The sequence below is a fragment of the Gavialis gangeticus genome, unplaced genomic scaffold, assembly GCF_001723915.1.
Source record: "Gavialis gangeticus isolate Ggan-Ray unplaced genomic scaffold, GavGan_comp1, whole genome shotgun sequence".
NCBI classification, from domain to species: domain Eukaryota; kingdom Metazoa; phylum Chordata; order Crocodylia; family Gavialidae; genus Gavialis; species Gavialis gangeticus.
In genome coordinates, this window is record NW_017729024.1 from 175,189,363 (window position 1) to 175,209,020 (window position 19,658).

The window sequence follows — 19,658 nt, forward strand, 5'->3', positions numbered from 1 at the left end:
TGTGGAAGTGTTCCCTTAAACAAAGGACATCATACACTGGTACTTAGAATTTCAAGTCCCCTACTTTATGCACTGCAAATGCTGTAAATGCTTATGCTCATACCTGACTTGATGACTATGAACAGCCTTACAGAAATAACAGGGAGAACAGTTCACAGTGGGAGAAGTCTAATTGCCGGGTGCCTTAGGAACATGATATGCAAGGTAAAATATTCATGGTCTACTACTATAAGCTTCTAACAATGTAGTTATTTGTTATGCTGGTGGGTAGCAGCTTCCAGCTAATATGTTAGTCTATGAAATGTATACCTTTAATCTGCTGGCATCGCAAGAGGGCCCACTGAGGAGGGGAATGAAGGGAGTGAGAAGACCGATGATGCGAAGTCTAGGCAATCTGTAGCTGGGACATGTAAAGACCTCTTTGAAAAAGAAAAAAAAAAACCCGTATTGGTGAATTTATCCAATATTTCTTCTTTTTCTTTTTTTTAACCCTCAAGAAGATGCAGGTTACATTTATTTCATTCTGCATTGATCTGCTCTCCTCTAGTTTCAAATAAACTAATGAACACTTGTCTTTTTAGCTATGGCCACTCCTCATTGGACAAGTGTCAGTTCAGAACAGGGCACTTAATGAGTTGTTATTTGAAGGGTCATACACATTACAGGAATTAGTACGTATCTCAAAGACCCATCTTGCAACTCCTTCCAAGGGCCCAGCCACCAACTGTCTAGCCTAATTTCCCTCACCATCAAGAAAGGAGAATGACCTATGACTAACACTGCTTGCTTTTGGCTATTTAAAGTGACAATCACACCAGTTAAAGAGGAGCTGTTCATTATGTGGTGTAATTTTCACTGAATTCCCAGTGCAGCGTTCATTAACGGTAATGGAAGTTGTTGAGCTAACTCCCCGCACGTTGAGCAGAAAATATGCTGCTTCGTGTTGTTTTACAGTCAGGCTGCTGCTCCTGGGAAATATCGATGGGGCTTTTCCAATCTTGCTGACTAGCAGATGGGGAATTCACCTCTAGAGTTTATACTCTGCTTTTTCGACATGGTTCAAGCACAACAGTGCAGTATACGGAGCATCAGGTCCATACAGATTAAGAGATGGAGTCCTGTTTTTCAAGGAATCCCTTTCCCAGGAAAAAAAAAGGTTGTCCTACTGCTGCTATTTCATTTATTTTCATCCTGTAGGGGGGCGAAATGGGTCTTAATTAATTGCCTTCTACTCAGGCTCAAGAGGAAAACCCGCTTTGGAACAAATTAATGCAATCAAAATCTGCAGGTTGTGAAGCTGCTGGCAGAGTTCCCTATTTGTGAGTAAACGAGGGCAGGTTTTCAACTTTCAAAAGAGCTTGGGGCGTAGTTTGTATGCTGGGATCACACGGCTGACATTTCTGAATGCCGGTAGTTCTAGGCAAGATCATGAAAACCAGAGTTGTTTCCACCCCCAGATAGTGCACCTGCTGCAGTGATCAGCAATCCATGTCATAATTGTGGAATCCAAACCAGGAGTTGGGGAAGATTGTGTATGGTGACACAGGGCAGTACGGTCTAGAAATAAGAGAGCCATAGAGAGCTGGAGTGGGTCATCGGGATCCAGCCACCAGGGTAATGACTCTCAGTCAGCATTCGCTGCAGCTCCCTCCTACCATAAGAGATGCGATAGCAACTAACTCACCTGGACCTTCGAACACAAGTACAAATGGATCTATTCTGACTTTTGTAAGAGTTCAGATGAGTTGTTATTGTCCGGTCCACATGCATCTGCGCTTCCATGTTTTGGAAGAAAGTGGTGACATGAAGGAGCCAGTGATCCCAGTATTTCTGGACCAAATGGTAACAGGATGTATTTACTGGAGAGAGGACTCATTCTTATGATATTTCCAACCAATCAGTTTGCCAAAGCTCATCCATGTTGAAGCTAAGAACTATTTATCTATTTATATATCATTATCATTTCTGTTTTATTCTTGGCTGTCAGATGGGCAGCAGCGATGGGGCTGTATGAAGTCTTTCGAATTGTTTGGTTTCTGTAATCTAATATTGGTGCAATGGTTGCCTTGTGCTTATATCACCCAGGATCCTCAAGTGGTCTCCTAGCCAAATACTACCCAGGTCTAAATCTGCTTAGTTTCTGAGATCCGATGAGGTGGTGCGTATTGATTCTGGCAGGATGGTAACTCCCTGGCATTATTAATATATTTGATTCGTTTCTTCAAAGGAAGGTTATAAATTCTAAATCATCGAAGGGCAGGGCACCGCTTTAGGTATCTACATTTAATCCTTAAACTGACAGAAGCATGTTTTATGGATTTGGGTAGTAATGTTTTTATTTTTTACATCTGTCTATTTATTTAGTTGGTGGCACCAATCCCTCACATTTGAGGACGATTGCTCCCATGGGTCAAGTAAAGGGCTGTAGATGAGTCCATTGATGGCTGAGAAGGCCGATCCTAAAGCCACAGACTCTCTGGCAAATGCCACAGGTGGTGGTTAAAGGAAGGGTTGAATTTCTCGGTCTTGTTTCCTCTCCTTCTGTTTTTGTTGTTTTTTGCCTCCAGGGCGAGATGGGTTTCCTCAAAGTGAGATGTACCTTCTCTCACAAGGCTTTGCCATGTAGCCCTGTCCCAGGCTAGTTTTTCCCAATTTGTGATGTCAGTGCCACACTTAATGTTCACCTTGAGGTGTCCTCGAAGTGTTTCCTCTGGCACCCACGTTTCCTTTGATCTTGGCTGAGTGGGGAGCATAGCAGTCATTTTGGTAACCGTACATCAAGCATGTACGCACAGTGTCCTGTCTGCTGCAGCTGACGGTAAATAACCAACGCTTCCATCTTGGTGGTGTTAGTAGCAGTGAGGACACTGGCATTTGTGCAACGATCTTCCCGCTTTATGCCAAGGGTCTTCTGGAGGTAGTGCTGCTGATGGTGCTCCAAGCTTTTCAGGTGGTCCCTGTAGATCACCCAGGCTAAGTGCAGATAGTCAAAAACCCAGAGGCTGAATTGATTCAATCTTTGCAGGTTAGACTAAGCTGAACAGATTGAATTAATGCAGAATTGAACAGACATTTACCTTTGATTCAGGAAATGCAGCCAGAGGCCTGCAGTGGCTCAGACCAGAAGCCGGGGGGCACTAGAGCACGGCTCTCTGGCTGTGTGTTCAATTCCTCTTCTAGCTGCCCTCGAGGTCTCTGGGTTTTTCAGACCAGACTTACAACAGCAGGACTCTGCAGGGTTGCTCATCACTTCCTCTTACTGCTTCCAGGTGCTTCTGGGATTTCCAGAGTTGCAGCCAGCAGTAAGTTTGAGTGGGGGAAGGGGTGTTTAACCCCTATCCCTGGCCCCAGACCCCAGCTGGGGTTTGCTGGGGGGGGGCATTCTCCACCTCCAATGTCAGTCAGCCCTCACTGCTCCAGCTAGGGAGCAGAGGGGTGGGTCAGGCCTGCTGTCTGGAGCAGAAAGCGCAGCCCAGGGCTGGAGAGCATACTGGGATGCTGGGGGACTGTGATTTAACTTGAACCAGGAAGGGGTCTGGGGCAGAAGTTTCATAAACCAGTTTGACCCAAATCAGTTAGGTCTGATACTACATTCAACCAGGTTTATCCTAAACCAGTTTCAGCCTTTTGAAACTGGTTTATGAGCACTTAACTTCTGTTCTGTTGCAGGTTTAAATTAGTTTCTGATCACTTAAACCGGTTTATGTGTAACTTCTGTTCATAGCCCCAAGCCTCACAGCTGTAGAGAAGAGTTGGGATTGACACTGCCTTATATAGGAGCTTTGTAGGAGCTTTGTTCAAGTCCTGATGTCGTGATGGTTGAACAGAAATAAAATGATTTGAATTCTCTCTGTGGATTGACTGTGGTGTACAAAAAGAGAGATTTGTTTGTGATAGGGTCTGCTTAAATTGCTTGGGACAACTTATTGTTTAACTGCATTTTTTTTCTTCTCACATTTGGCAGTGTGAGTAGAGGATAATCAAATGTTCCTGGAATAGGAACAAAAAAACTTTGCACATGTGGGGAGAAATATGTGTTATGTGTATGCCAGCTAATTAACTAAACGCTAGTGGACTACTTGGAAAATACTAGTGGACGTTTCATTGGATGATGAGACTTTATGTGCCTGCAATCTGCACATTACTAATTGAAAATGGAAACCCTCTGGTCTTTGGGCAGTAGAAGCACCAGGTAATCACAAGAAACAGCTACATTTCTGCCAAGCCCTCTAATGAGCTGTACTGAACTTATCTCAGCTCCATCGACTCTTGATGGCTGAGGCAAGTTTCTTACAAGATACTGCAGCCAACAGATGCATTAAAAAATGTTGTCATTAAAAATTACTTTTCTTAAAACTGGTCTGACCATATTGTTTGGAGGTGCCCCTAGTGAAAAGGCTGGTACTGTTAGAGTTTTTACCCGCAACTTGGGCCTTTAAGCTCTTCAGTCCTCCTATGCACTTTGAAAAAAAAAGTTTCTAAAAACAGATACTAGCTGTGTGTGTTTGCATAAATACAGAGACATGGAGGCATGTTCTGTGGGTCCATATTATGTCTGCAGAGGCCATCTGACTGCAGAAAGCCTTTGTGTAAATGTTGGTCTAGCATAAATATGCAGCTTTTACTCGAGTCACTTCCTTTCTAACATATCACAGTTATGAGTAGTGTCTTTGTTATCGGAGGTGTGGTAGTGACTCTATATTTAGGTAGGTGAATAGTTTCCATTATAAAATTCTTCTCTTGTTTCATTGGAGGTCTGTCACCTCCATTAGTTCTGTAGAGGGAAACCTGCTATATTGAAGTTGCCTAACATTTTTCATTCTTGCTTTTCTTTTTTAAAGAAGCTCTCATATTTCTATCACTTGCAACTGGTCTACTGAAGTTCAGCAGCAACAGAGCCCTATGGTTAAAGACTTCTGTTGTCATTTTCCCCATGGAATTCCCCTCCATAAAGGTGGATTTATGATCGGTAAAAGATCACCATCTCCCTTCCCTCACTTGTTCCTCAGGAAAAGGTCTGTGGGAAGCTAGAGTAATTGTTGAACATGAATGTTCAAAAGAGCCAGGGCTGTGCAGCCCCTGCAAAAGCAACCACAGTATATGTGGCCCTGGTCACTCCTAGGACAGTGGCAGACCGATGTGGGGGCAGGAGGGGGCCGTGGCCCCCGGATGCCAGCCTTGGGGGGCACCAGCTGGGCCCTTCGGAGTTCATATCGCACGACGTGACTTCCAGTATTGCTATGAGAAAGGTGGGAGGGTGTGCAAATGCAAGCATTGGCCCCCGGGTGCTGGAGACCCATGGTACAGCACTGTCCTAGGATCTGTTAGAGCAGGGGCAGCAGCTTAGGCAAAAAAGGGAGAAAGAGGCCCGGTACAACCTAGCCTGTTGGCTCCTACGTGCAGCTTTAGCATCCTACCCTCTCACCTTGAGGCAGGGAACTCCTAATTCTTGCTGGGAAAGGAGAGAGAGATGGGATGTGCAACGTTGCACCCTCACCCCAACACTGCCTCCTTCCACCCAGGGCATAGCCCCGAATTCCCTTGTGTGCCTCTGGGATGGCAGCCTCCTCTTGCTGCCAGCTACTGTATCTTGCTGGCTGAAGCAGAAGTCTCTTGCAGTGCAGAGGCCTCCGGGCTCAAATCCCGCTGATGAGGCCATTGTTACAGTGGTGTACAACATCCCTTCTTCCTTCTTTCCCTTTAAAAATAAAATAAATGGAGACAGACAATAGCATCCATGTGCCAAGAAAAGAAGTTAAATTGCAGAGCCAAGCCCTGAAAAGGTAGAAAATGTCAGATTCAGTTTCCCACATAGCCTTCACACGGTGCTCTGGTACACATGCCTTACGGTAGCGTCATTTAATTATGTGCCCACATGCTTCTCCTCCCCCACCCCGCAATGTATGCTGCATCCCGTACACCACTTAGAAACACCAGGAAGCAGCATTCAGGGTGCACAAGCCAGAATAGATCTGGCAGCACCTAGTATTTAAATGTTAAACTTGCAAACTAATTTTCTTTAATGACGATTTTGTATAGTACTTATTATAATTGCTAATCTGGTTATTATATTACCAGATACTATATATAGAGGTGCACATTTAAACACACAGATGGCATATGCGGGGTCATGCATGTGTGTAACTATTGATTCTGATTTGCACTTGCAGTTCCTGTTGGGAGCGCAGCTTTCATGTCTAGAAGCTGAGTCTGAAAAGATAATCAAATGTATTCTTATATACTCATTCCCATTAGGTAATTATACTTTTGCAGACATGTATGCAGAGCTGAGCACATCATTAGTACTCAGCAAATAAACACATCTATGTTCCTATGCATTTGCACATATATAACTGTTTTATTTCCTTCTGAATAATAACAAGGCCTCCCCCTCCTTTTCCTCCCTGGAGTTGCAGACTCCATTTCTGACAATGCATAATCGCTTTGCTTGTTTGAGTGCCTGTCATTAAGCAGCGTTCTGATTATTCTGGCAGCCTTGCTACTCAAGTCCCTGTGGACAGAGTCAGACATGAAGGGAATTGCATTTCGCCAAGGACGGGGCTAAAGGTCACTGCATACAGTGGACAGCTGTGTCTAGTCAGATCGAAGTACTGTTGCTCCAAGTGTTACCTACGGAATAGCTGATAGCTCTGTTGTCAGTTCGTTTACACTTGCATCTTGTTACAAATTAAACTGAAATTGTGGTTCGCGGGAGGAGTGGAAAGTTGTTTTTTTGCCAAGTGACAATTGCTTATATCACCAGTTTCCAAGCGCAACCCCTGCAGCACGCTGCTAGGCTTGTTACCAGATCTAAAGACGGAGGGTCCTGATTGTCTGCCATCCCCTTTCTCCCGCTGCCACCTGCTCTCCTCTCATAATCTGAAGTTCAAGTGGAAATGTATCTGGTGGCCACCCTGCCTTCTCAGTTCTGATCCCAGTTTAATACTCAATTACTGTTATAAGGAAAAGAAAAAGAGCTTCCTGGGTTTTGCCCACTTCCAAGCTAGCCCTGTTTCCCCTCCAAGTAACTTCCCAGCAAGCGGTGTTGATTGAGGTGGGAAGAAAATACTCCCTGAATGTGATCCCAGGTCTAACTATTCTGCAGGCCGAAGACTGGTGAAAGCAGTACGTGCCTTGCTCCGGGAGCAAAGACTATTGAATCTTGGTTTTCCAATTAGCAGGCCAGGTTTTTCTTTCAAGTAAATAAAACTGTACAAATGGCCAAATCCTTCTGGAATTCAGGACAAAGCTGCAACATTCAGATTCAGAATAAACTGGTCCAAAGATATCAATGCTAATTAGTTTGTGTTATGAAAGGATTAAGTGAGGCACCAGCTGTAATGGGGTATTTTGATTTGAGCTGTGGCTCAATAATTAGATGCATATGAGAAGCATCTACTCATCAAGCAGCAAGCAACAAACTCTGTATGAGGCCACATCTAGCTCCTGGACTCTTGGGTGATGCTGGTGTACAGCAATTATCAAAACCAGAGTTCAGCCTGAGCCAAAATTCTCCCAACCATGCAACGTGATTGACTTCAAAACGTAGCTTGCAACATAGTTTAGGTTACTAATTAGAACGACAGAGCAAGATTCTCTTATTTCCAGGATGGACAATGATGTAATATGGTGCCTTGCCTCTAACCATACCAACCTATTCCTGATATCCAGAATTGGAATTGGAATTTGGGGGTGCTTATATCCAGGGTACAGATTTGGATTAATCTCTAATCAAAACATCATAAAATGATCGAAAATCCCCACGTTCATGAGGCAAAGAGTAGAAAAGGGAAAGTAGAATGGAAGCCCTTGGGATTCGGAAAGCTATGGGGATCTCCGTGATATGACTATAATGTGATATGACTATATTCCTGATACTTCCTCTCAAATCACTATTTCCATTAACTATAGCATCTTCAAGAGATTACCTTTGGTTTTCTTTAAAATAAGAAAATAGAGCAAAGGAAGAGAAAGTATCAGAGTTTCAGACACACACCTCAGCTCCATAAATGAAGGGCATGTGCATGTAATGGCTGACTGCATCTCCAATTGCGGTACCGATGTTTTAAAACCCTGCTGACGGAGCATCTGCTTATTTCATTACCTCTACCATGTCTTTGCAGGTAAGCCATGCATTATACAGTACAATCTCTAGCAAGGCATGACTGGAGGGAGGTAATGTGTAAAAATTCTGGATGGCTGTGTTTTCCAGGAGAGGGGGAGGGGAAAAAAAAGGATGATCCATCCAGTTAATAGTCAAAATTTGAGATGGGGAGGGAAGTTATTCATTGTAGTGCGTTGGGTTCCCTAGGCAGAAAAAATGACGTTCTCTAATTACTGTTGAGCTGACCCCGTGCACAGCAAAGCAAAACAACAAGGACTCGGTTTCAGTAAACTCTCACACCAAAAGCACATGCCGGGTCTCAGTTTTAGTCAAATGAAAATGAAAGTGTTGGGCCTTTTCAGAAAATAGATTCTGTGCTGAGCTGTGAGTGCTATTATGGGCTCAGATGCTTCAAAATTATTCTGAGAGCCAGAGGTACAGATTTAACTTGGGCATAGACAAGTTGCCCCGTGGTTGTCATGCACCATCTTCAGGGGCGGTGTTGAAGGGAATCCTACTGTCACTGAAAACACAGACAAAACTTCCCTGTATCTAGCATTTTGCCAAAGGACTGTAAAATGTACAGTGCAGCTCGGGGTTGGGGGGAAAGAGTAGCAGAACTGTTGCTATATTACAGCCAGTTTCAGAGATTCATAGATGTTAGGGGCTGGAAAGGACCTCATGAGACGATCGGGTCAAGCCCCCCCTGCCCTTGGGCAGGAAAGACTGCTGGCATCAGATGACCCGAGCAAGGTGCACGTCAAGTCGTTTTTTAAAGATCTCCAGGGTAGGTGCTTGTACCACCTCTGGGGGGTGACTGTTCCAGACCGTAGGCACTTGAGTCATGAAGATGTTTCTCTTTACGTCCAATCTGAAGCAATCTTCAAGTCATTTGCGTCCATTATTTCTTGTCTTCCCCTGGGGGGCTTTAGTTGAGTGTTTAGGATGGAGACTGCCTGTGCCCTCCCACTGTATCATATCACCATCTCGGATTAGAGCTGCTTCCCCATGTCACTAGGAGATGATAGATCTGGGTCATAAATCTGTGAATGTTACATGATGTTCACTCTCTCTTCGGCACAAAATATCAGTCAGTTTCTTGCCACGGGCTATGCCCACAGGAAATAACTCCCCAGAGAGGTTTGATTGATCACAGTTAGTTTCCTTTTCTTTGGAATTCCTTTTCTTTATCTGGCCGTGCTCTTGTGGATGAGTTTCCTACCATAAATTCAGCTTGTTGTGTGCGTTGGACATGTGCCTAGAACAATAGTCATGATGGAAAAAGATTGTCCATTTCCTTGTTACAATAGAAGTGACTCTGAAAATGTAGAGGCATGTATAAGGCCCTAAACTGTTTGAGAGTTTGGTAATAAAATATGGACAACCTGTATCATTGACCAATGCTCCTACTGGGACTTAAACTGAAGGTTCTTGGTTAGAGGATCTTGCCCCTCTGCTCAGTGAGACCAATCACTGTATTAGTTTGGAAGGGATTTGATATTAATTTGTGATTATATTGAAATGGACTGGAGGGGAGGGGGCTGCCTTTCTCTGTAATGGAGGGCATGGCCCTCTACTTGGGATCTTTCGAGTGTATATTAGCAGCCTTTTATAGCAGCAGGACATTGGTTGTCATGGTCCCTTTGCTTAATTTGTGGCAGGGTAGGGTGTTATGTCTTGTTTTGTGTCAGGGTTGACAGTAGCTTTATTAAGTAACAACTTAATAACATGGATGTGTTATGGGATGGTTTGGATGGTCTTGCCTCAGGCAGGAGGTTGGTGTAGCTGACCTTTGAAGCCTTCCGGCCCTACTTCCCTATGATTTCTATGACTATAGGCCCAGGTCAATAGTCCACAAAAGTGGACTGATGTGAATAGATTTGTTGGCCTTTGTCCTATTACTAGCATGTGACAGTCACGTCGCAGAAGAAGTCATCATAATTGCAGCTTGGCCTTCTGCTGCAGTGGTGATGAGTGTCGTATCAAGGCCTGAATTGATCAATGAATGAGGCCCTTGGAGCACAAAACTAAAGTGGGATTATTTTACAAATTGGCAGCTGTAGTTGAACAACTATCAACACCTTTTCACCAGCATTCATTGGGGCCTTTTTGCTTAATTAATTTGGTTGGGCTTTGTATACATCCTCTTCATGTTTGCTGTCTGCATTGTATTGTAACAATCAAGTTGACTAACAGCAGTATTTGTGGGGGCAAGTGATTTTAAATGAAAATCAGAGAATGTTCCTCTGAATACCATATTTAAAACAGGTACAGATAGTCACTTTCTCAGAAGAGACTCTCCCAGGAATTGGTTTAACCATGGTTGTTCCCATGTTATTTTTTCTCCAAAGCAGCCATTTTTGCTCTGGGAGAACCATCCTTAACAACTGTACACAGTTTCTTCTGGGAGTGCAGTAACTCTCCTAGGAGAAACCAAATGCCTGTCCTTGGCCTTTGTATTCTCACTAAGAGGCTTCCCTCTAAGATTTGTATGTGAATCTGTTCACAGAAGCCAGGTGCCCTATCTGACATAGGAGATCCTGTGACTGTGACCTGTTCATGAAATAGTTAAAGATTAAAGTCAATTTGCAGAAAGTAATTTCAAATAAACAGTTCTAAGAAACAGAGGTCAGCTAAATGATACATACGTTTTGTAAATTGTCTCGTTCTTGTCCCATCTCTGTTTGTGCTGATTCTGAGAATTAAGCTGACAAAAACAAAATTCAAAAGTGAAAAAGTTATTTTCTAGGATCTCATCTTCAGTTTTCTTTGCTGAACATAAATCTTTTTTTTCTTCCTTACTTGAGTTGCTTAAAATAGCTACATAACCTTTGTTTTGTTGACTTAGCCAAATAAGAGACTTGTTCTTGATCCTTGCTTGAAAGAACAATTTCTAAGGCCTTTTCTTTTTGTGACACTAGAAAATGAGTCTGTGCTGTGGTTCAGTCTTTTCAACTGCACTAATAAATGGAAAAAATAGGCAATAGGAATAAACAGACAATTTGGTTCACTGGTGAACTGAAACACAGGTATAAAAAGTTACTTTCTTAGAGAAGAATCCATTTGGGAAGTGGAACTAATGCTGGGCATTTGGAGCAGAGAAAGCCAAATGCCCAGCCAAAATGTAGAGACATGTCAGGCAAAATATTGGGACAATTTCTGGCTCTGCTCAATCAGTGACAGGATCCACTGGGATGGTCAGCAAGGATTTGTCTGCTCAAGTGTTAACTTCGCCTAGTAGTTCACATTATCAGTTAGGGACACCTGGTCTTTTTTAAACTTGTTATATTGCTGATTACCTCTACAATGTGACATTATAGATTATCCAAACAAGTAACAATTTATGTTATTACTACTATTTGGTAAGCTTTTCAACAACCTAACAGATATTGTATAATCCTCCCTCCCTCCTTTCCTTCCTTCCTTCCTTTGCCTTTCTGCTTTTCCATTCCTTCCTTTCCATTGTATGTCCTCTAGTCTAGAAGATTTCCATATGTACCCGTTTCAGAAATACTGCCTTAGCCCAACGGTAGTCCAGACTTTAAACCAGTATGGATCAATCTTTTTAGTAGATGTGCCATAATTTAACCCTGTGGCCCCCCTGAGTGCCACTCTGATCCCTTTCCTCTAATCCCTTTCCTCTAATCTTCTGCTCTGCTTTCTGCTCCCTGCCCTGTGCTCCCCTATCTGATCTGCTGCTCTGGCTCTGCCTTCCCATTCCTCCCCTGTGCCTGATCTGCTGCTCTGCTTTCTGTTTCCTCCCCTGTGAGCCACTGTGCTGCCTGCATTGTCCCCAATCTGTTGTGTTGGAAATCTGCATAGCCTCTCTAAGACTGGTTTAAATCCCGTGTGTCACTGTGCTTTGCCAAACAGGTGGCAAAGGGGGCGGGGGTTGGTTTAAGTTGCATTAGGCAAAGGCAGGGGAATAGGTAATCTCTTATCATGACCCTTTGCTCAAGATATGACCAGAGTCTGGTGAAATTCACCCTCTGCAAGGCCTATACACCTCATTTAGTATGAGATAAAAGATAGGGAAGGACCTAGCTCTTTAACTGTTATTCATCTTGGAGGGTGGCTGGCTGATTTCTGGTGTTATTCTGAATTGGGGTTTACATTGCACACGTGCCTTTAGCTTCTCCGCCTGGGGGGAAATTCACCCTCTTTACTTTCAGGCTGACAGGGTATTCTGGTCATCCTAAGGAAGTGAGAAACTCCGGTTGATCGATATTTCAACCAGGCTGAATTTTCATGACATGCAAGGTTCACCTGACAAATAGCAAACATGACTGAAGCCAGACAGACCAGCAGTTAACCCACAAAACTGGGCTTCAGGAGACCTAGGATCTCATCACAATTCTTCTAGGGCCTTCCAGTGTGACCACTTACAACCAACCCCTTTACTTTTCTGTCCCTCATTTTTCTCCCGTGCACCGAGACAGGAGTCTGTTTCTCACGGGGGCTTAATTTGTTCCTATTTGCAACATGCTTCAAGATCCCGAGCTTGGAAGGCACTGTCAAGAGGGCAACGTGTTACAAATTGCTGTTTTCTACTACTTGAGCAAAAGTCAGGGCGACTAAAGGGAAAGGGGGAGCGTGCCGTGTCCCAGTTGGGGTGAACAGCAAATCTACTGCCTCTAAGGTAACTAGTTAATTCTCTGTTGAAAAGCCTCTCCTCACTTCCCTGTTTTTTACTTGATTCACACAGGTGAAATGACTGTACGTGAATCTGAGCATCCCGTCTCCTATGTTTAAAAAAAAGGGAAAAAAAAAAGCTTTGGCTGGATTAGGCTGTGATTTACACGTATCTCACACTGTTGACTCTCCATTGACTTAAACTGACATCTGGTTTACACCACTGACGTAAGCGGTGTTACCTCTAATTTACTCCAGAGTGAGAAGAGAAGCAGTCTAATTGCCTTTATTACTGAATAACACTCTACATTATTACAACTGAGCATTTTAAAAGCCTGTTTTACTTTCCGAACATGCATGCTGTATAAATTTACTCCATTCAGCTGCACCCGTGTGAAACAGACTGATTTCATTACCCCCCCCATTTTTGATCTTCCTAAACTTGTTATAGTGATTTTATGCTTGTTCCCCCTGTTCCCCCTGCCCCCCATATTTCAAGAAATATCAGGAAATCACTGCTCTTCATATTACAGTGTGTATATTCTCCACATTTTATTTCTCTGTGATTTAGCGCAGTCTGAAGTTTGAAGTTCTCACTAACTGATAAATGTCCCTTGAAGTGAATCCTGTTGAAAGAAAATCAGCTTTCTTCACAGTTCCCCTTGTTCGCTTTTACCAGGGGAAAAATTGCTTGAAAGTCTTAAAACTAAGGGAGGAGATGCGGGGAACTTGTCTTTGGACCTCTGAAGGGCAAGATCCTTGGCTCGTTGTCTAAGTTGGCGTAGCGTCATTCAAGTCAACGTAGCTGCATCGATTTAGATCATCCCAGGCTCCATCCCGAACGGTCCACGAGAGGGAGAGAAGTCCCTGCCGGACAGATGATTAGGGCTGGGTAGAAGCTCCTAATGTGTAACTTAGTTATGTGCCTGGGCTTTGTATGGTGGGAAACTGTCTATTTGACATCTGCAGCACACAGACCAAATGCTTGGCTGTTAGCATTAATGCCTTTTGAATTGGAAGGTTGTTTACTTTCAGCTTGAATGTGGATTTGCTTTTAGCCTCAATGGGGAATCTCACATGAGAAGCAATAGGACCAGCCATCTGTCCAAAGGGGAAGGAGAATTCCTATTTGTGAAAACTGTTAACGGAGATCAGGAACGAGTTCACCCCCTCCGCGAACTCATTGCAAATGACTGGTTTCTCCTACGATTTCATGCACTAGGCCTGATCTGTCTGGTGCTAGGAGCTAGGGATGGGTTTGGACGATCCGACCTACAAAATGAATGGGGCTAACATCCTTTTTCAATGGCTGCTTCTATACATAAGCACTTCCTCCACTGCTCTGATTTATAGACCATTTTGGCATATAAACCGTGCACCTGTGAACTGTTGTGTGAAGCTGGAGGCAGACTGTTATCTCGAGGGGATGACAAAACAGCCATAACAGAATGGGAATCCCAGTCCTCCTTCAGCTTTCCTGACTGTGAGTAGCACTCTGCTATGGACTGGGAGCAGTGTGATCAAGTGGATAGTTTGGACCCAGATTTCAAGAGCTCTCGGCCAAGTTTCTGGAGTTTGGCACCCAAAAAAACTACCCAGAAACCTTCAGCCCCATTTAGGTAGAGAAGAGCCAAGTTTTCGATAGTGCAGCTGTTATCACGAGCCTCTTGGCCCTATTTTCAAGAGCGTTCATGACCTAAGACAGATACTCTGACTCATACTAATATTCTGGATTTACACCAATGAAAGTGAAAGGAGAATCAGGCTACTTAAGTGCTTTACACCCCAACCTTGCAGACATGTACTCATCTGTTTGGCTTTTAAGTGTTCAAGGGCTACAATCTGTAGTTGCAGGATGACTGTAGGTAAATTGGAGCCTGGTCCTAAATTTTCACAGGATTGCAGCCTCGTTTCATAAAGGGCAGGCCAGATTCTTGTTGCAGCTTCATCTGACCTGTTTCCCAAACCTCCAGGCTGAGCTCAATAGCATTTACAGAGCTGAATAATAAATAATTAAGAAAAAAGACATTGCAGTCTCAGGAGCAAAAGATCCATTCTGTTCAGTCTGCGGAGTGAAAGGATTTTGAACTCAATCACTCTTGCTCCACTGCAGGTTATATAATGTCTGGTAGGGATAGTCACTCAAGTCCCTCATTTCATAAAAGCCTCAGGGTATCATAACTACAAACATCCTGAAAGGCACCCAGGCCTGTTTCTGATCTGACTTACACTGCTGTAAGCGAGGAGTCGCTTTGCTGTTTGTCTTTTGAGATTCATTGGTGTCAAAATGGTATATGATGGGAATCAGTCTCCCAGAGTCCAGTACTGTGATGGTCCAGGGAGGCTTACAGATGAGGATAGCACATAACGTCCATCACAAGGGAATAACCCCGGGCTATTCTGCCTCAATAGGCATCAGGTTAAATATATAAATAAAAGGGGTTGCTACACTTCGGCCGAAGGATCTTCTGTTTCTTTCTTTTTTTTCCCGTTTCTCTCTCTGAACCAGAACTGTGGCCACTGCTGGTTTGATCCACTTCAAAATGGACATTTTCTCTTCAAAGAACTTTTTCTTTCTTAACCAGTTAGGTTCGATGGGCTAGGAGGTGACCCAGAATAAAGGTTTTATTTGAAAAATGGGCCCTACAGTCTTATATGTCATCTGTGCCAAGAAGAGCCAGCTTATAGAGATGTGGTGGAGTTAAGGACACATGCATCAAGGCGTTGTATTCTCTGATACACCGGCCTTCTCATTTCGACACATGCGTACATTTATTAGAACTGGGGGATCAGTTGAGATTAAATAAATGTAGGCCCAATCTTTTTCAGGCCAAGGACCCTGCAATTTTAGTTTTCACTGGGGACCACACATAGGAGAGCCAAAGCACTTCAAGAAAAGCTGTTTTCATGGTATTTTTTTGGCACTAGCAAGAAGCAAAGATACTGGAAACCATGCGAGTAAACCTGTTCTAAGGATATTTCCAGCCTGTTTGTGAGGACTGAGAGCTATAGATAAGCGTCTTTATGCAGGGATTCCTATCCAAACAAATCACTGAACCTTTGGTAGTTTCCACATCACCAGTAATAATTTCCTTGCTTGCAGGTCTCCCTGGGTTTTGTTCACATATACAAATACATTGCAGTCTCCTCAAATGTGTCACTCCTCTCCTACTTCTCTGAGATTTTTTAATTACTGCTTGTGCATGACTATCACATTGGCATAAAAAGTGAGGGTGAAAACCGCTGACTTAAAAAAACTATCTTGTGTAGCTGCTACCTGCAGTTCTTCCTCTTCTGAACTGGATCCAAACAACATGGGTTGCAATCTCTTTACTCCCTGTTCTCCCTCACCTTTTTTTCTCTTTATTGCATGGGACTCCTCAATCTCTTCCTCATATAGAAAGAATAAACCGCCCCCACACATCTACACCAGCAACTCCCCCCCCCTAAAATCAGCACCCTGCTAGCAAGAGTTTAGCCCCGCCACTGGGACCTGAACTTTCAGCAGTGAAGTACTGAGGTGGGTCATTGCACGAAAGCAACCAGATTCATACAAAAACAGCCCATTTCACTCTGGCAATGGCTTCAAATCTGTAACACAACAGAAGCGCAGTGCAAATAAACCACTTCCAAAATGGCCAAAATCAGTTTCAGGTAAACCTGGATGGATGTAGTATCAGACTTAACTGATTTAGCTGAAATTGGTTTACTGAACTTCTGTCAAAAATCCCCTCCAGATTCAATTTAACTCACAGTCCCCCAGCATCCCAGGATTCTTTGCACCTCCCCATCAAACGCTCTCTCCCTCCCTTGCAGGGTGGGTGGACTAGCCTTGGCCCAAGCTGTCTGCTCCAGCTCAGTAGGGAGGTGTGCTCTAGTGCTCCCTGTATCTGGCCTGGACTGCTGCAGACACGCGGCTGCATTTCTGGAATCAAAAGTGAATGTCTGTTAACTTGCTTCTTAGTTCAAGCTACACAGTTTAGACTAACTCCTGTGAAGAGAGAATTTATTCGGCCTCTGTTTTTTTGACTGTCTGTACTTAGCCCAAAAACTATCTGGTAAACTCTTAGGTGCTGTTTCTTGCATTTTGGTTTGTGTTGAGGAAGGCACCAGATTTCTCTCAGACAAACGTGGCAGCAAGGTGTCGGGATGCAGTGCACACAGACGATAACTCTGGGCATGGAAACTGTGAGGGGCTGCTTCAAATATCAGTGTTGTTGAAACTAGGGGAGTGAGCATGTAGACCTACCCTTTCTTAAATATACAGCATTTTAAGATCTCTGGAAGGTACTGGCTGTTCCTACCAAGAATTAAAATGCTTGGGAAGAAGATGCTAAAATATTCTTTCCCACTCCAGTTGGCAACTGAGAACTTGTTAGTGTGTAATGCCTTTTATTTATAGTGCCTCTCAACCTTAAGGATCTGAAAGCACCTTCTGTCTTGGAGTCACTTCACTAAAATGCCATTAACTCCTCTTTAGGTTGCTGAACTGTGGAAATACTGGGAGGGAAGTAGCCTGACTTGCCAGTCCCCTGGTGGATAATACAGGTTGGAAGGATGTTGAATGGCCATGAAGGCCAGGGAGAGCCAGGAAAGGAAGCCATTAGATCAACCAAGGGGAGAGGTGGATTTCCAAGGTCCCTGGTCTCTTTGGTCTCATGGTCACCAACTGGGAAAGAGTTGGAGGCCATGTGGTGGAGACAAAGCCGCATCGAATATCCAGTTGCCAACACAGGATGAGTTTCTTTTGGAAGATGGCTTGAAATATAGGGGTGTCACTCAGAGGCAAGTTCTCATGCCACAGCTAAACATCGCTGTTTCCTAATATTGAACCTCTGGCACTGTTAGCCTCTTCAAGCACGGGTTGGGTTGCTTTTGGATAGCACCCTAAAGGGCTCACAGGATGAAAACCCTATGGCAACTTTTGTGCCAAAAAAAAATTGGTCTAATAAACGGTATAATCTCTACTACGAGTCCTGATTGCCTTTTCCTCTAGACCAATCTGGCTACAACCTGGATACCTAAGGCAACTCATTACCTTGTGATGGAGGTGGTGGAGGATCCCTTTCAGCTTGCCTTGCTGAGCATCATCCACAAGGCCTTGGGTCTGAGGCTTGGTCGGTCTGCACTCATACATGGAATATATATATATGCCTGCACTGTCTCAGCAAGTCCAAGCTCTGTGGGGAGTCTGCTTATTTTAAGACCAGTCTGGCCTCCAGCTGCCAGGTACAACAGCTGGCACCAAACAAGGGATCAACTCCTATGTGTGGCTTCTGGCAGACAAGATATAGGGTGTCATCCTGGCCGTCAGTTTTTTCCTATTCCATCATACGATCAGGCCAAAGTGAACAGAGAATCAAGAGCCGGCCTAACTGATGGGTTTATGATTCCAGACTGTAATTCTGCTTCTTCCACAGCCAGGCAGGATTTTGCCAAGATACATATTAGGCAGCTGCTCGGTACACTGGTGTTTTGTCTGTACCACCTCGAGCATGCCGTCTGTCCGTCTGTCTGGCCCCACCTCCCAGCCTTTTGCTGTAGGATCCCTCTAGGCAGCCGGAAGCCCTGACAAGCCGATTGGCCCTGTCACTCTTACACATACCCTGGGAACCAACTTGGCACTTTCTTAATTTATCATAGGAGAATCATTGCCATAGGGAGCTGAGTCAACTGGCTTAAGAGTGCTCTCAGTCCTTCGGCTTTACACCCGTCTAACTCCGTCGACTTCAGTGGAGTTGTTCCTCTCTGCAACCTGTATAAATGAGAGCAGAAACCGGCCCCCCAAGCACACCCTGATGCACAGACTCTCATGCCCTGCGGTTTCTTGCCCTGCCCTGGCGCCCCAGCCCAGCCCGGTGTTGCATCAGCCTCTTTGGACGGTTGCTTAGTTTGCCGTCTCCAAACCGCAGACTGTGCTGAAATCCTAGGTGCGTTTTCCTCTCCCTCATCCACATCCTCATCCAGCGTCCATCCCTCAGCACCCCAGCATTATGGTTTGCATATCTGTATCTCCTCCAAGCAGTGATGAGGGGCATGTTTCGCTCCATTTTATCTCCTTTGCTGAAACATCATCGTTTCAAGCGATGGCTTAGTGAAAGTCATATCATTCATCGAGAGGTGGATCGCTTCAGTCCTTTCATGTGGCAAATGCACGTTGCCTGACACACTGCCCTTCTCTCTGGCATCCTGGGGGTTGGGACAGTCTTCCCTTGGCGTACACACCAGGGCCGTGCTGCCTGCTTTCTGTGCCTCTCTCTGTCTCTCTCTCCCTCTGCGAGGGGAAGGCTGTACATATGGGATGTGCCTATATGTCCTCATCCCCACCCCTCCTTTTGGTCCATTAACTGCTACAACATGTTTCAGAAGTTTTGCAGTTTCCAGATGTGCTTCCTGGGATAGGTGGGTGGCTGGGGGGGGAAACCCCTCCTATGGACGAAGTAGGAAGCCGAATAAAAAAGATTTTTAGAAAAAAAAGAGGGAAATGGAACCGGGGGGAAGCAAAGGAAGAAGGAACAAAATCAAACTCAAGCCAGGCTGGAAGTGGAGGCTGGTTGTCACTTCCAGCCCATGAGGCTGAAAAGAAGTCGATTGAATTATTCGGTGGCATTTCAGCGTCATTTGTTGCGGCGGTGGTGGCGATGGCGGCCGTTCCATTTCTTTTTTCGTCTGGACCTGCAGCCTTGAGAAGAGGTCCAGTTGCCAAACCCAGGTGTCGCAAGAAGCTCTTATTTAAAGATGGATCATGGGGTGCCATGCGACACGTCCTGTCTGCACACGTTTGAACGCACACGTGCAAGCACCCGGGCATCCCTCAGTTCATGTGCCCGGCGCATTCCCAAGCACATATGTGAGCTGAGCTGGATCTGCCAGCGGCTTTGTGAAATGATGCAGGAGTAGCAGTCACCCTGTGTATGGGGGC

At 44.5% G+C, this 19,658-nt stretch overlaps 1 protein-coding gene across 3 annotated transcripts in view; it reads left to right on the forward strand.

Annotated features, from left to right (window-relative positions):
- The window catches only part of SETBP1 (SET binding protein 1), a 362,384-nt gene that overhangs the window by 127,988 nt on the left and 214,738 nt on the right, over window positions 1-19,658 (forward strand). Inside the window, exon 1 of one of the 3 annotated variants that reach the window (XM_019518104.1) lies at window positions 8,021-8,123. The exons of the other annotated variants lie outside the window; for them this stretch is intronic. Coding sequence (XP_019373649.1) covers window positions 8,112-8,123 — 12 coding nt within the window. The 5' untranslated portion in view covers window positions 8,021-8,111. Of the gene's footprint in view, window positions 1-8,020; window positions 8,124-19,658 lie in introns of those variants that run through there. 3 annotated transcript variants of the gene reach the window in all.